The following is a 13,011-nucleotide window of genomic DNA, read 5'->3' as shown; positions in this document are numbered from 1 at the left end:
TTTATACTTCATATATCTGTTTCATTTTGATATTTTTTTTATTGTCGATTGTATGCTGTTGTCTCTGGAAACTGCTTTGTGACTCTTCCTGTGTAAAGCGATACATAAATGGGAGACCTGCTCTAATTCAACTGAGATCAATTGCTGAGCTCTGCTCATTTTGCCTCTAATCAATGGCCTAAGTTTGCATGTCACAGTATACCAGGCAATGGTTTGCTGGAATGTGCTTTTCAGAGCTGCTTTTGTCCCTTTCCTGCAAGTGGACCCAAACCATTATCCCTGGCGTAGCATTAGAGCAAAACAAACCATGACCCCAGATTTGGAGGTAACGCTAAGCCAGGAATCATGGTTTCTTTTGCTCTAACAAAGCATCATCAGTAAGCCAAGGACAAACCTTGGCTACAGATCAGGGTATGCTGAGACTGAAACAAACCACAATTTCTGCTTCAGGTGTAATGCTAAGTCAAGGATCACAGTTTATTTCAAGCTAAGTGGCCAAGATCACAATAACTTTGGTGTTCAGTTAGCCACTAGGTATAGTTTCCCATAACATGTAAGTGAAGTGGAACTCGTCACAGCCCAAGTTGATTTCCCCGAGAAGTTACTGGAGACAGTTCTCATTCTGTGCAAATGATGCTCAATGCATTACAGCAGAGTGCTTTTGGACATTTGTGTCAGGCAAATTAAATCCTGCCGGGAGAGTGCCCGTTCTTCGGTTTCTCCCTACTGAAATGCAACACCTGAGGATTGCTAACACATAAACACTGCATTGCATTGCAGACCCATCTTTTAAGCCCCACCCACCCACAATTTCAAACCCATTCATGCCACTAATCACACCAGCTTGAATGGTTCGTCATTGAGAGAGAAACAGACGTTCCTCAATTTCCTTCCAACTTCACCATCATGCCACTCCAACTAGCTTAAGAGTCCAGCCATGCTGCAGAGGGAGAAGTGAAGGAACAGCCGAGGGCAGCATGATCTTCAGTCCTTTGTCTGGGGCTACCTGCCACTTCAAAGGTTCAGAGAATCCCAACATAGTCACCTACAACAAGGATACAAAAGTTGTTAATTTGCTACTTTATACAAAAGCATTGTAAGATAATTAGGCTGGTTCACATAGCTAGCAATCTCCATATTGGTCTTGCGGAACATGTGGAACCACCAAACGGCTCATAACCTGACTAGTAATGTATATTATGACTGCACATCTTTTCTCAGTGACATGGCCACCCCGCCGCAGCATCCTAGCTGGGCCATGAGCCCAATGCAGGTACTGTGTGTCAATCACATGGGGAGAACCAGTGAGGAGTAGTGGTTAGTGTTAGACAGGGAGACCAGGGTCCAAATCCCCACTTATCCATGAAGCTCACTAGGCGATCCTGGACCAGTAACAGCCTCTCAGTCTAACCTACCTCACAGGGTTGCTGTGAGAAGAAAATGGAGTGGGGGAGCACCATGTACACTGCTTTAAGCTTCTTGGAGGAATGGTGGGATATAAACATGAGAAATATAAATAAACAACTACTGCAAGAAGGATCTCCATTGCACTAAACAACTCGCTGTCTTCAAACCATTCAGAATTAGGGTGGAAGGAATGTTCAGAATAAAGCACAATGATTTCAGAAATATCCTCTGCTTTGTAAGAGTTTCCAAAAAAGGAAGAATATGGAAATGGCAAATTTCAATTAGGGATAAGGTTTTCACTGTGCTCTTTAAGAGAAAACTGTACCACTGTAAAAACAAACTGTACCAAGATTGTAAGGAGGGGACTGCCTTTATCAAGCTTACTGCAGTTAAGAAAATACCAAGAATGAGAAAAAAATAACTTTAAGGCACAGACATCTGCCAAGCACTTGCTTACTGGCTTAAGGCCTGAAGAGTCTAGGAATTGTGGGTAGCCTGAACAGGTACAAAACTACCACTGCTTCCATCCCAACAAGAGGACACAGTATGCATCTGCATAGATTCATCTCTTGTCAGAAATGAATAAGTAAAAAGTGATTGCAGAGCACGGGGTAGACCACATACACAGGATGCAAGAGGAAGCAAATAACATTTTTATAAAATGGCATTTAAAGATGTGAATTTTGTTTTCAGATGGCATTTTGCTGTTTAAGTCTATTACAGAACATTCTGGCAAGTATCTAGCTACAATTGCCTATTGAAGGAAGGAGCTTCTCTGATTATTTGCAGCAATCTAATTTTCTGAAGAGTCATAGGGCAATTTTAGGAGTGAAAACCTGCGGCTGCCAGATGGCGCAGCAAGATGGGAACATGTGCCAACCCTGAAAGCTCTACACTGCCTGCATGTGTGCTACCAGGTTTGATTCAAGGCGTTAGAGATGGCCTAAAAGCCCTAACCAGCCTTGGGCCCAAATATCTGCCAGAGCATCTCCTCCAGTGCCAGACAGCTTGATCTTAAGATCAGCCAGTGGGGAGGTGGAGGGAGCAGCTCTGTTCACAGCCCCCGCCAGGATGCAGAGTGAGGGGATGTATAGAAGGAACTTATATGTGGTAAGACCACATCTCTGGAATTATCTCCTCTACAAGTGAATTTCAGTTCAATTTATTTATGCAGTCTGATAATAGAAGATTTACCCTGAGAAGCAATATATGTGTTTTAATTAGCTGTTACAATTTCCACCCTCATTTGAATATGCTTTAGTTATATTTGCTGTATTTTTGTTGATATGTTTTGATGTATATCACCCTGAGCTCTTTCTAAGGCTGGCTAATTATAAATATCCCAAATAAATTAATCTCTTGGGAAATACCGTACTCAGCAACTAGATTGACCACTGACAGGCTGCCTTCCTACACTCTAGTTACTACTTCTCCTGCTGCCCACCTCACCCAACTGTATTACTTATAGGGAGCAGAGGCTGCAGCTTCTGTGTTAATTTGTGGCCTCCTCACAAAAGGAAAAGAAGAGAATCTAGGAAGGCACGTGATAGGGAAATGCAAACAATGCACGCCTATCATTTTCTGGTGTGGGCATCATAATGACCTGGAGCCAGTTGGAAGACCAGCAAATCTGCAGCCTTAAAGTAGGCAAGAACAACAAGAGCAGTGCATGGGGTGGGGGAGATGGAAGGAGCTACTTGCCTTCATGCTGGGCAGTTTTCCCTGCCCCTCAGAGGTTAAACCCAGCTAATCAGATAACTGGGGAAGTGCCCTAACAGCATGAAGATGCAGGTTCAACTCCTGGTATTGCCAGTTAAAAAGATCTCAAGAAGCAGAGCTAGGAGAGAGCTTTGCCCAAGACCATCAGCAGCCACGTTCAGGATCAGGAACAATCCAGTCTCCTCTTGGTCAGTCAGGGTTTAAGTTGCCATCATTTAGCAGAAATGGGTACCCATGAATGGAGCACATGAACATGGATGATATGAAGTGATACTTGGAATAGGTACTTTGCCTTTCCAGAGCAAATATGCATATGAATCTGATATGGAGATTCCGTGGTGCATTTCCTTTCAAGCGAAATCCAGCACAACTTCTACTGTATGTTGGCAAAGGTAACTGAGAGGGCGTTTATTTGGTCATGCCTGGAATAGGCAGACCAATAGCCAGACTAAGGTAATTTCGTATTCATATTGAATACGGGGTATTCACGTTCCTACTAGAGCCATTCAAACTATTCTTTGCCATACCAAAGGCTTAAGAAATGTTAAAAATTACTGAGATGCCAGTAGACGCAATTTTCAGGCCTACTTTCCCTTCTTTCCTTACTTTGGTAGTTGCAGATGAGACAGGTGATGGAAGAATCAACACACTGCTTTCTGGCCAGGTCAAGAAGATGGCATAGACTGTTGCTCCCTTTGAAGTGTACCTAAGAAAATACATAGCAAAGCAAAGTTGTGGAAAGAAACACAAAAATTCCAAAGCAAAGAAAAAGCATCCATCTTTTGCAGGAGCAGAACATCTGTTTCGGAAATACCTTCCCTTGCTAATGTTTGCAGGGATCTAGTGCTTGTTCCACCTTCTCATGTGGTGGCTGCGTGGCCAAGAATGATGAAAGCCTCAAAGTCCACCTTTACACTCACACCCCCTAAAAGCAAACATTGCATGACAGTCTGTCCTTGCTTTTCAACTGCTGCCGTCACCAACATGGAGGTGGGTCTGGCAGGGGCCTGTGGAAACTTTCCATTAGAGTTCTATGCTGGGCCATTCTCTTTTAAATGTTCTCTGCTCCTGAAAGACTTTCAGAATTGGCATTCTCTCATCTCTCCCTCTACTTAGGATTTAGCGCACCACCAGGTCATAGCTGATGTATGCAGGGGAGCTCTTAATAGCAAAAATTATTCCTGCATTGAATGAGGGATGACCCTCGAGATCCCTTCCAACTCTTCAATTCTGTGATCTACGAAAAGCTGCCTTGGGGATAACTGGTGAAATGACAATGTGTATCTTTTAGATAAATAAAATAACTACCCCCAATGTAGCAAATACCAAAAAGTCAACCAAGAAGATTTAAAAGTGTAACCAGCATTTAAACAAAACAAAGCCATTTGAGGTTTCAGATGTTAAATCTAACACAAACCTTCTCATTAAGTAAAATAAAGCAAAGCACAGTAAGAAAAGAAAGCATTAATCTGAATAGCAAACCTTCATGGGCTTTGGGTGCTAAAAGAGTAGAGAAGTGCAGTCCAATCAAGTACTTTTGACAGCCTGAGTCACCTGTGATTGACAATACTTTATGTCTTTTTCTAAGGTGAGGCCTCTTGCATTTCAGTTTCCTTTGAACTACTGCAGCACATGCAAAAGGTTTGCCCTTCTTACTACCTCAGTAAAATAGTGTCTAGGTAATAAAGGCTTATAGAGACTAGATCTTCTTTCATACCTGAATTCGTGTAAGATACTACAAAAGGAATTTTGTGTAAGTGTGCTCGTTCCTAAAGAGGTTCTAACACAGTTTACTCATCACGTTAAGGCCAACACTGCAACCAAATATCCATGAAGAAACTGTGACATCTCCTCTTGTTGCTATGCAAATAATGGTTACTATAGGTAGCTGAAGCATTAGGGGATACCTTCCTGAATCTTCAAGAAGAAGCCCGCTTTTGTATTAGTTTTTGCCATACCATGTGCTGCAAGTGCAATTCTCCTTTTGTATTCTCCATGGCTTTGATTCATAAATGGCCTCCCCATTAATGCCTAGCCACTTCCCAAGGGCTAGGAGCCTCTCTTGGAAGACTGGAGCAATCACCCCTTCTTTTGTGGGTCCCACATTGAGAAGATAGTTTCCACCATAGCTCACAGTTTGCACAAGTTCCTGTGGTAAAGACAGAAACAGAACATATAAACATTTTTAAGTCAAGAGAGAAAGAAAGCCATCCCCCAAAGCAGCAATAAAATTGCAAGTGCCTGTTTGAGTCAACTAGTCCAGTCCTTTACATTGAGAAAGGATACTCTAGAACAGGGGAGATAACATGGTCAACAATACCTCAAAGACTGCTTCTGCCCATATGAACCAACCTGGACCCTGCACTCATCCTCTGAGGCCCTTCTTCATGTGCCTTCTCTGTTAGAAGTCCGGACAGTGGCAACATGACAAGGGGCCTTTTCTGCAGGGGCTCCCCATTTGTGGAATGCTCTCCCCATGGAGGCTCTCCTGGCACCTTCACTACATATCTTTAAGTGCCAGGCAAAAACAGGTCTTTAACCTTTAACTATCTGTGACCTTTTAGAAGTGAATGGGATGTTTTAATGTCCTTCTCTTTCCTCTTGGTTTTAATGTATGTATGTTGGGTTTACTGTCTGTTCGTAAGTCGTTTTGGGTTTCATTGGGCAAGATAAAGCAACTAACAAATGTTAATAATAATAGTAGTAGTAGTAGCAGCAGCAGTCCAACATCTGGGGGGACAACACATCAGCCACCCCTGCTGTAGAATAACCCACAGACACCTGCCTCCTTTTTCCTGACTTAGGAAATTCCATAACCTCACAAGTATCCAGCATTATAGTAAACTATTCACATTGCAGAATGTATCCTGCTGCTCTTGCAGTAATTTCAACAAACTGACTCTGATAAACATACAAAGCAAAATTTTCACCAAACATAAATATCTTGCATGCTCATGTTTGATGCCTCGAACTTTTGTGGGGGATTTAAGTGTAAGTTGGGAAGAAGGAAAAGGGCCTGTCTGAGCAGGTGTGGTGGAGGCATTTCATGCCAGTTCTTATCCTCTCCTTCACCTTCTATCTTATGCAGTCCCTTCAAAAGTCAACAAACAGGATGACTGCTTATGGTTTTGCATGGCTTGTTCTCTTTTCAGGTATTCATCTGTGGTTGTAGGAGGCAGTTGGTTTGGGGAAGATTGAAAAAGCCTTTTTTTTTTTAAGATACTGAGCTTGTCCAGCACCATTTACATGCGCTTAAGCTGAAGTACAAAAGAATCTAGCATTTTTCTAAAGAATGTGGCCTACTTTAACTAGAGATGAGGCTCAATTCAAATCTCTGCTCCGGCTGTTGCAACCTCCAGGCAACTCTCTGCAAGCTTTTGCAACATCATTGCTGGATGGCCAATCCTTGGCCTTTGTTTACACTTCAAAGCGCTCACCTGAATGATGCTGGATTCATCCATGAGTTCATTGATTTGCATGTTGCTTCGATACCCCCAAGATCTTCTGTCAATAGAGCTGCACATCTCCCACTTGTGGTCTGGCAGAGTGCCAGGCTCATATTTATCTTGACAGTTATAGAAACCTCCATGGTGGCAAGAGCAATTGATGCCCCATCGATCATTCACCACTACAGTATCCTAGAGGGAGAGATTCATTATGAAATAACTGCAGCTGTTTTGCCTTATGCTACAATCCTCAATAATTACAGGTGCGTGTGAAATCCTCCAGATAAAACAGAGCTTAATGTTTCAGGATAAAAATGGAAGTATCCAGTGTGTTCTGTTCGTCCACTTTGCTTTGGATCAAAGATGGGGGACAGCAACACGTGGCCCTATAGATGGCTGTAGAATCCCTGTTAGCACTCTGAAGAAAGTGGCCTCATTCACACAAAACCATGACTTGCGCCTGAGCTGGAACGAGCCTTAACAAAGGCTTGGGCTTGCACCCAGCTCCCTGACAGTGCAGTGAGGAAAAAGACTTTGCTACAGTTTAGTTTCAATGTCACAGAATCCTGGCTTGTTGTCTGCCCATTCCCAGATGACTGCAGCATTGGGTGGCAATCTGCATGTGGGAATGAGCCACTGCTGATGGAACTTCTGTATCACCTCACCTTAAGCAAATGCCTTTCAGCTGAGTTTGTACACCCATTCAGCTGCCTAGTTGCAGTGACAGACTGGATGAGGGTGCTGGATGGGGATAGGCTGCCTATGCTCTGGTAACATTGCATTAAGTCTAGTATAACATGTTACATGTGGGGCTACCTCTGAAGAGGCTTCATGAACTTCAGCTGGTGCAAAATCTGGCTGCCATATTTATAAGTGGAACTGGGATGATGAATAATCTAATAACAGCGCCACCATCTGTACGGGCTTTCAGCTGATTTCCAGGCCAAATTCAAAGTGCTAATTTTAACCTATAAAGTGTCATATGGATGAACACTCTATTGCCTTAAGGCTTATGCGGTGTCTCTTCCCTTATAAACCTGCTCAGAACCCCCTGGTCATCTCCAATGGCAGTGCAGAGAATTGCCACGTGAGAAAGTGCCTTTTCTCTTAGAGGCCCTCTGCCTTTGGATTACCTTCCCCAGAAAGGTGCACCTGGCTGCAAATCTAACATCTTTTCTCTGTCGGGTTGGTTTTTTTAAAAAAATACTGTACACCCCAATATTTGAATACTGATATCATTCTCTCGCTAGCTCAATGGAAGGTTTTTAGCTGCTTATGGTTTTACGGTGACTGTGTGTGATTAATTTTATGGCAGGAAGTGCACTCTTGGAGGAACACATAGTGTGATCTTTTTTAGTTATTGTAGTTGTAGGTTTAAATATTTGTTTATAAACTGCCATGAGACCTTTGGGTAGAATAAAGCAACACATATATAATCATAACCATAAGCTGATCCCGCATCAGAAGCAATTCATACATCTCACCCCGGAGGAAAGGGAAAGGGGCAGAATTTACAAAGGAGCACAAAAAAATGTGACAACCCCATATACCAGAAACCATTCTAAGAGATTCGTCTCAAATGCAAACAAGGAGACTACCCAGTTCTTAACCTTTTTAACTGATCAGTAAACATGAAGGAAATTGAGATACCTTGACTGGACTGTCATTGTAAAGCCAGGCGAGGAAAGAGGTTGAGTTCCAGTAAGTATCTGGTGCCTCCCAGTCTCCATCAGACCAAATGAGATCTGGCTTGTATCTAAGATGCAAGTACCATTGCGTCATAAATCCGAGTTGGTCTTTCTGCAGAGATGAGCCACTAATAGCTGCTCATGGTATTCAATTATTTTGTAAATGTATTACAACAATTTATACCCCACCTTTCTACATCAAGTGTGCTAATTGCACTTGTCTACAAATGACCGGGTGGACAGAAGCCTATTGTGCCAGTGGTCTGCATGCAAGAAACCTACATTCTTATTACAAAACTGGAGTTCTTTGTGCACTACAAACATGTTTTAGAAATGACAAAGTTATAGGGTTGCATATGTACTGCAGTTCCATAAAGCATAAAATTGGACACCAGGTACAGAACTTGAGTGGTGTTTTTTTGTTTTTTTAATGTTCCTAGCTCTCTTGTCTGTAAAGATATGCTTGAAAGTCTGTCAGCATTGTTTGCTGAAATTCTGGAAGCCACTGTGGGCAAAACAAAAGGGGTTGACCTTTACACTCACTAAGACTGCAATCCTATGCACCCTTACCTGTGAGCAAACCCCACTGAACACAGTACGATTTCCATCTGAGTAAACATGCCTACAAAGAGCTGAAGGGCATGGGGCAAAGCTTGGCTACCATTTCTAAATAAGTAACCATGACAGGGCCTGAGAGGCAGAACTTCAGCGGCTTGCCCAGCTATTTCCCCCTCTAAGACTATCAAAACAATACAAGCATATATAGCCCTGGCATATATATCCTGCCCTTCCTCAAGGAGATCAGGACACTGCTTATGAACTTACCCTTTTCATCCTCATAACAACCCACCAAGGTAGTTTAAGGGGACACATAGTGAACCATTTGAGATTTCATAGCTAAGTCATGGTTTCAATGTAGGAAACATGGTGGTAGAATGTTGGGACTATGGCAGAGGCGGCCTATGTAACTTTATACTGCCCCATACACTCTGTTAAGTGTTGCAAGAACAATAACAATTTACCACGGCAACAAGTAGCAAGGGGAAACCTCTGAGCAACCCAATTTACTTGAAAGTCTCACTTTGTTCAATGGGGCTTGGTAGGGAGCAAGCATGTAAGTGGAGGTTGTTCAATCTTACCTCAAGACAAGCTCATAAAGCTCAGGCAGGATCTTGCCATAGACAAAAAACTGACTCTTGAAGCCATTTTTTTTGTCCAATAAATAGAGCGGGTTAAACCATTCAAAGAGGGAGTGGTACAGTCCATAGTGTATGTTCCTAAATATTAAACAAAGGGGGAAACACAGTAATAGAATTAGATAGGTCTGGATGTCAGCAGAAGGCTGTGAAGCCCAGGACCCTGCACAGCAATAAGCTTCCACTCCCCACTTGTTAACCCACATAGATACCTTTCTCTGAGAGCATCCCCCAGTTCACCCACCAAGTCTCGATGGGGCCCCGTATCTACCGAATTCCAGTTCCATGACACGTTGGACCCCCAGTTGGTGAAGCCTTCATGATGCTTTGTCGTCAACACCACATATCTGTAGGAACCAAAGGCACAGGATTAGAAGGGAAGAAAATTAATCAACAATATTCCCAAATCTAACAGGGAGGGTAGGTGAGAGCTGGAGAGACTAGACCAAGATGGGCCTTCCCAACTTTGTTAAATCACTTCATTTTCTCTCACTCTGGCTGCACTTCCAGACTGTCACTATTTTCATGTGAGATTCAATTATGTACCAGCTAATTCAGGTTGTACAATTATAGCTGATTTGGAGGTCTCGCAGCAAATCTACTTCCCCCAAAGGTCTGACTTTTTGCGCTAAGCGACAGGAAAATGAACTGGAAAGGTGGGGTAACATTTGCTTTGATGCAATGGCATTTAACCACCCCACAAACAAATCAGAATGAATGCTCATTAAATAGCCAATGGCATCTAATCTCCCTGCAACCAAATTAGGACAAATGCTTAACAAACAAGTTAGCCTGAAAGACACTTAAGTAATGCTTCTATTTTGCCTTCTCCCTGTGTACAATACTCTTCAAGACACTGTAAAAACAACCATTGCTCGTGTATTCTGTTATCTTCTGCAAAAACACAGGTCTCTTCTTTTATTTTCCCAGTTTGATGACTGAAATTCCCTTTGTACGCTCAGATTCACCCTTTCTCCTCCATTCTTATTTCTGGTGCCTGTACAGCTGGTTTTTTTCCATTTTTTGTTTTGCTGGCTTCTGTTTCTTCATTGCCCTGCATTTTGTCGAGTTACTACTTTTCTTTTTTTATTTTCATACTCTGGCCCCTTCTTATCTATCTCTTCCTCTCTGCGAGTGATTGAACTTCTTCCCCAAAATCTTCGACCTCTTGTAACTTCTGCAATGACTTCCCCATTCCACTTCCTTTTGTATCCCTCCCCCTCCCTTTACTGTATTGTATTCTATGGATAAGTCCTTTTAAATCAAGGGTTGTATACAATGCTACTCCGACAAAGCAGACCCAATGAAGATAATGAACATAACTTAAGTCCATTAACTTCAATGGGTCTACTTGAAGTAGGACTTAGTTGGGTACAATTGTATGGCACATACCTTTTGAGGTGTTTCCTCAATTTTAAATTAAACCATCCCAACAGCAATGTCTGGAAAATGGCTAGTCCAGCCTCGTAAGAAGCCTCACCAAGAGATAGGGTGTGCTAGCTGGTCAAGAACTGAATGAGGGAGGACTACGGCAAAACCTTTTGCACCCCAACTGGATAAGACTAATTGCCTATCTAGTTCAGCATCCTGTTTCCCACAATGACCAACCAGATGCCTCTGGGAAGTCCCCAAGCAGCACCTGTCTGAAGGCAATAGTTTTCTTATTACCACATCTTTCAGCAGGAAATTTCAAAACTTAATTATGTGTTTTAGTATGTAATTTACATTTTTGTAAGTCCAAAATCTACTGCATGTCAATTTTATTGGGTGATGCTGTGACAGAATTTAGGAAAGGGCCATATCTTTGCAGAGCATTTGCTTTGCAGACAGAAGATCCCAAGTTCATTCCCTGGCATCTCCAGGTAAAGCTGGGAGAGGAAGTGACACAGTTCAGTGTAACACCTTCATTCTTCTGCAGGTTAAGACTGTACTGAAGCTAGACTCAAGCCTAGAAAATATAGCTATATACTAATAATTATGAATGCTATAATAGTTTTGCAAGGATTTAAATTATGAAAGAGCAGTGGTGTGTAGTAGCAATAATTTTCTATGCAAGAGTATTTTATCCATCGCAGAACAATGAAAATCCCACGCAATAAAAAATATTGTAACATAAATGAAATGAATTATGCGCAGCATTATCCTTTCCAAAGATGCTGTGTAGGAATAATTTGCTATGCGCTACATCATTATGCCAATAACAGATTATACACAGCATAACCGCATAATAAAAAGAGAACACTACTATCCAGTTACAAGGTGATATGTAAGACCAGTAGCATTTCATACCAAATTATTACAAACAGCATTACTTTATTACAGCTAAGCATATAAAGGATAAGGTAAGGCACACAATTCTTTATAACGTACACCTCCACTTGTAACAATGCTAATTATTCGTTCATCTTTAGTTGCAAAAATGCTATGAAGTCCTAATAAGATCAGATATCATTCAATGCGTTTTCATATTTTAACAGCTATATATATATATATATATTCCTGATATTGTTTCTGTGACTGTTGTTTTAAACTGCTTTTGATGTTCTTTTTTATGTTGTAGCCCACCCTGGGACCTTTGGGTGAAGGGCGGGAAATTCATAACAACAACTGCGATTAACACAGTCCGCGCGGTGCTATTTGTCACATGGATTATTATACACCATTATTATTATTATTACTGCTCAATCGTGCTAAGCCCCAGGCCGGCCGCTATGCAGAAGCGGCCTCTGCTGCCCGCTCCGCCCGTCTGCTGCTGACCTGGCGCCGGCCTGCTGGAAGAGCCGCGCCCACTGCCGGGGCTGGAAGTCGTGGGCGGTGAAGCGGGGGGCGAAGTCCGCGTAGCTGGTGCCAGGCGGGAAGCGCGCCTGGACGAAGCGGTCGAAGTCGGGCTGCTTCTCGCCCCGCCAGTGCCACCAGAACCACTCGGAGCCCCAGGCCGGCACCGAGAAGACCCCCCAGTGGACGAACACGCCGACCTTGGCGGCGTCGAACCAGCCCGGCAGCGGCCGGGCGTCCAAGCTGGGCCAGTCGGGGGTGTAGCGCTGAGGGGGCGCCGAGGCAGAGGCTGCCCCGACCAAGCAGAGCCACGCCGCCGCCGCCCGCAGGAAAAGCCCCCGGCCCGTCTCCATGTCTTTCTCCTCAGCAATCGCCGCTCAGAACGGTGCTCGCCAATTGGCGCCTGTAAGAGCTTCCCTCGGCCAATCGCAGCCTCGCTCCCATATGTAATCATGCATAATAAGCGCGCGACCTGCCCGGGGGATGAGAGCGAGCAGCTGATAGCCCGAGGGAGTGTGAGCGGCATATAGCGACAGAAGCGGAACTCCAGCAGTCTCCCAAGGATTTGGGTCTCGAGAAAGGAAGTGGCTTGTACAGTATTTCATTTTTTTTAGAAGACTCGCTAGACGGAAGTCTTTTCCAAGGCGGTTTCCATACGAGGTTAAAATAGAAAGGCGTACCAACAGTCAAAAGGGGGGAAAAGCTGTCGCATAAGCTCTGAATGGTAGCTCCAAAGGCAAGCCGGATGCACTGACTGCAGTACCAGATCCGAGTTCAAAT

General features: G+C 43.3%; 1 protein-coding gene across 2 annotated transcripts; it reads right to left on the bottom strand.

Annotated features, from left to right (window-relative positions):
- Positions 1 to 453: 453 nt before the first annotated feature.
- Positions 454 to 12,619, bottom strand: FUCA1 (alpha-L-fucosidase 1). Of its 2 annotated transcripts, XM_053398796.1 has the most exons (8): positions 12,214 to 12,618; positions 9,669 to 9,803; positions 9,400 to 9,537; positions 8,223 to 8,328; positions 6,564 to 6,764; positions 5,085 to 5,275; positions 3,733 to 3,832; positions 454 to 1,045 (listed from the first exon to the last, which is right to left on the bottom strand). In XM_053398796.1, the coding sequence occupies exons 1-8, from the start codon at positions 12,582 to 12,584 to the stop codon at positions 905 to 907; spliced, it is 1,383 nt and encodes a 460-aa protein (XP_053254771.1). In that variant the 5' UTR covers positions 12,585 to 12,618; the 3' UTR covers positions 454 to 904. The 2 variants fall into 2 exon arrangements, with proteins under 2 accessions (XP_053254771.1, XP_053254772.1); XM_053398797.1 differs by lacking the exon at positions 6,564 to 6,764 and having other exon boundaries at positions 12,214 to 12,619.
- Between the last annotated feature and the right edge of the window lie 392 nt (positions 12,620 to 13,011).

This window comes from Podarcis raffonei, chromosome 8, assembly GCF_027172205.1.
Source record: "Podarcis raffonei isolate rPodRaf1 chromosome 8, rPodRaf1.pri, whole genome shotgun sequence".
In the NCBI taxonomy this organism is placed as follows: Eukaryota; Metazoa; Chordata; class Lepidosauria; order Squamata; family Lacertidae; genus Podarcis; species Podarcis raffonei.
This window is presented reverse-complemented; position numbering and strand designations above follow the sequence as displayed.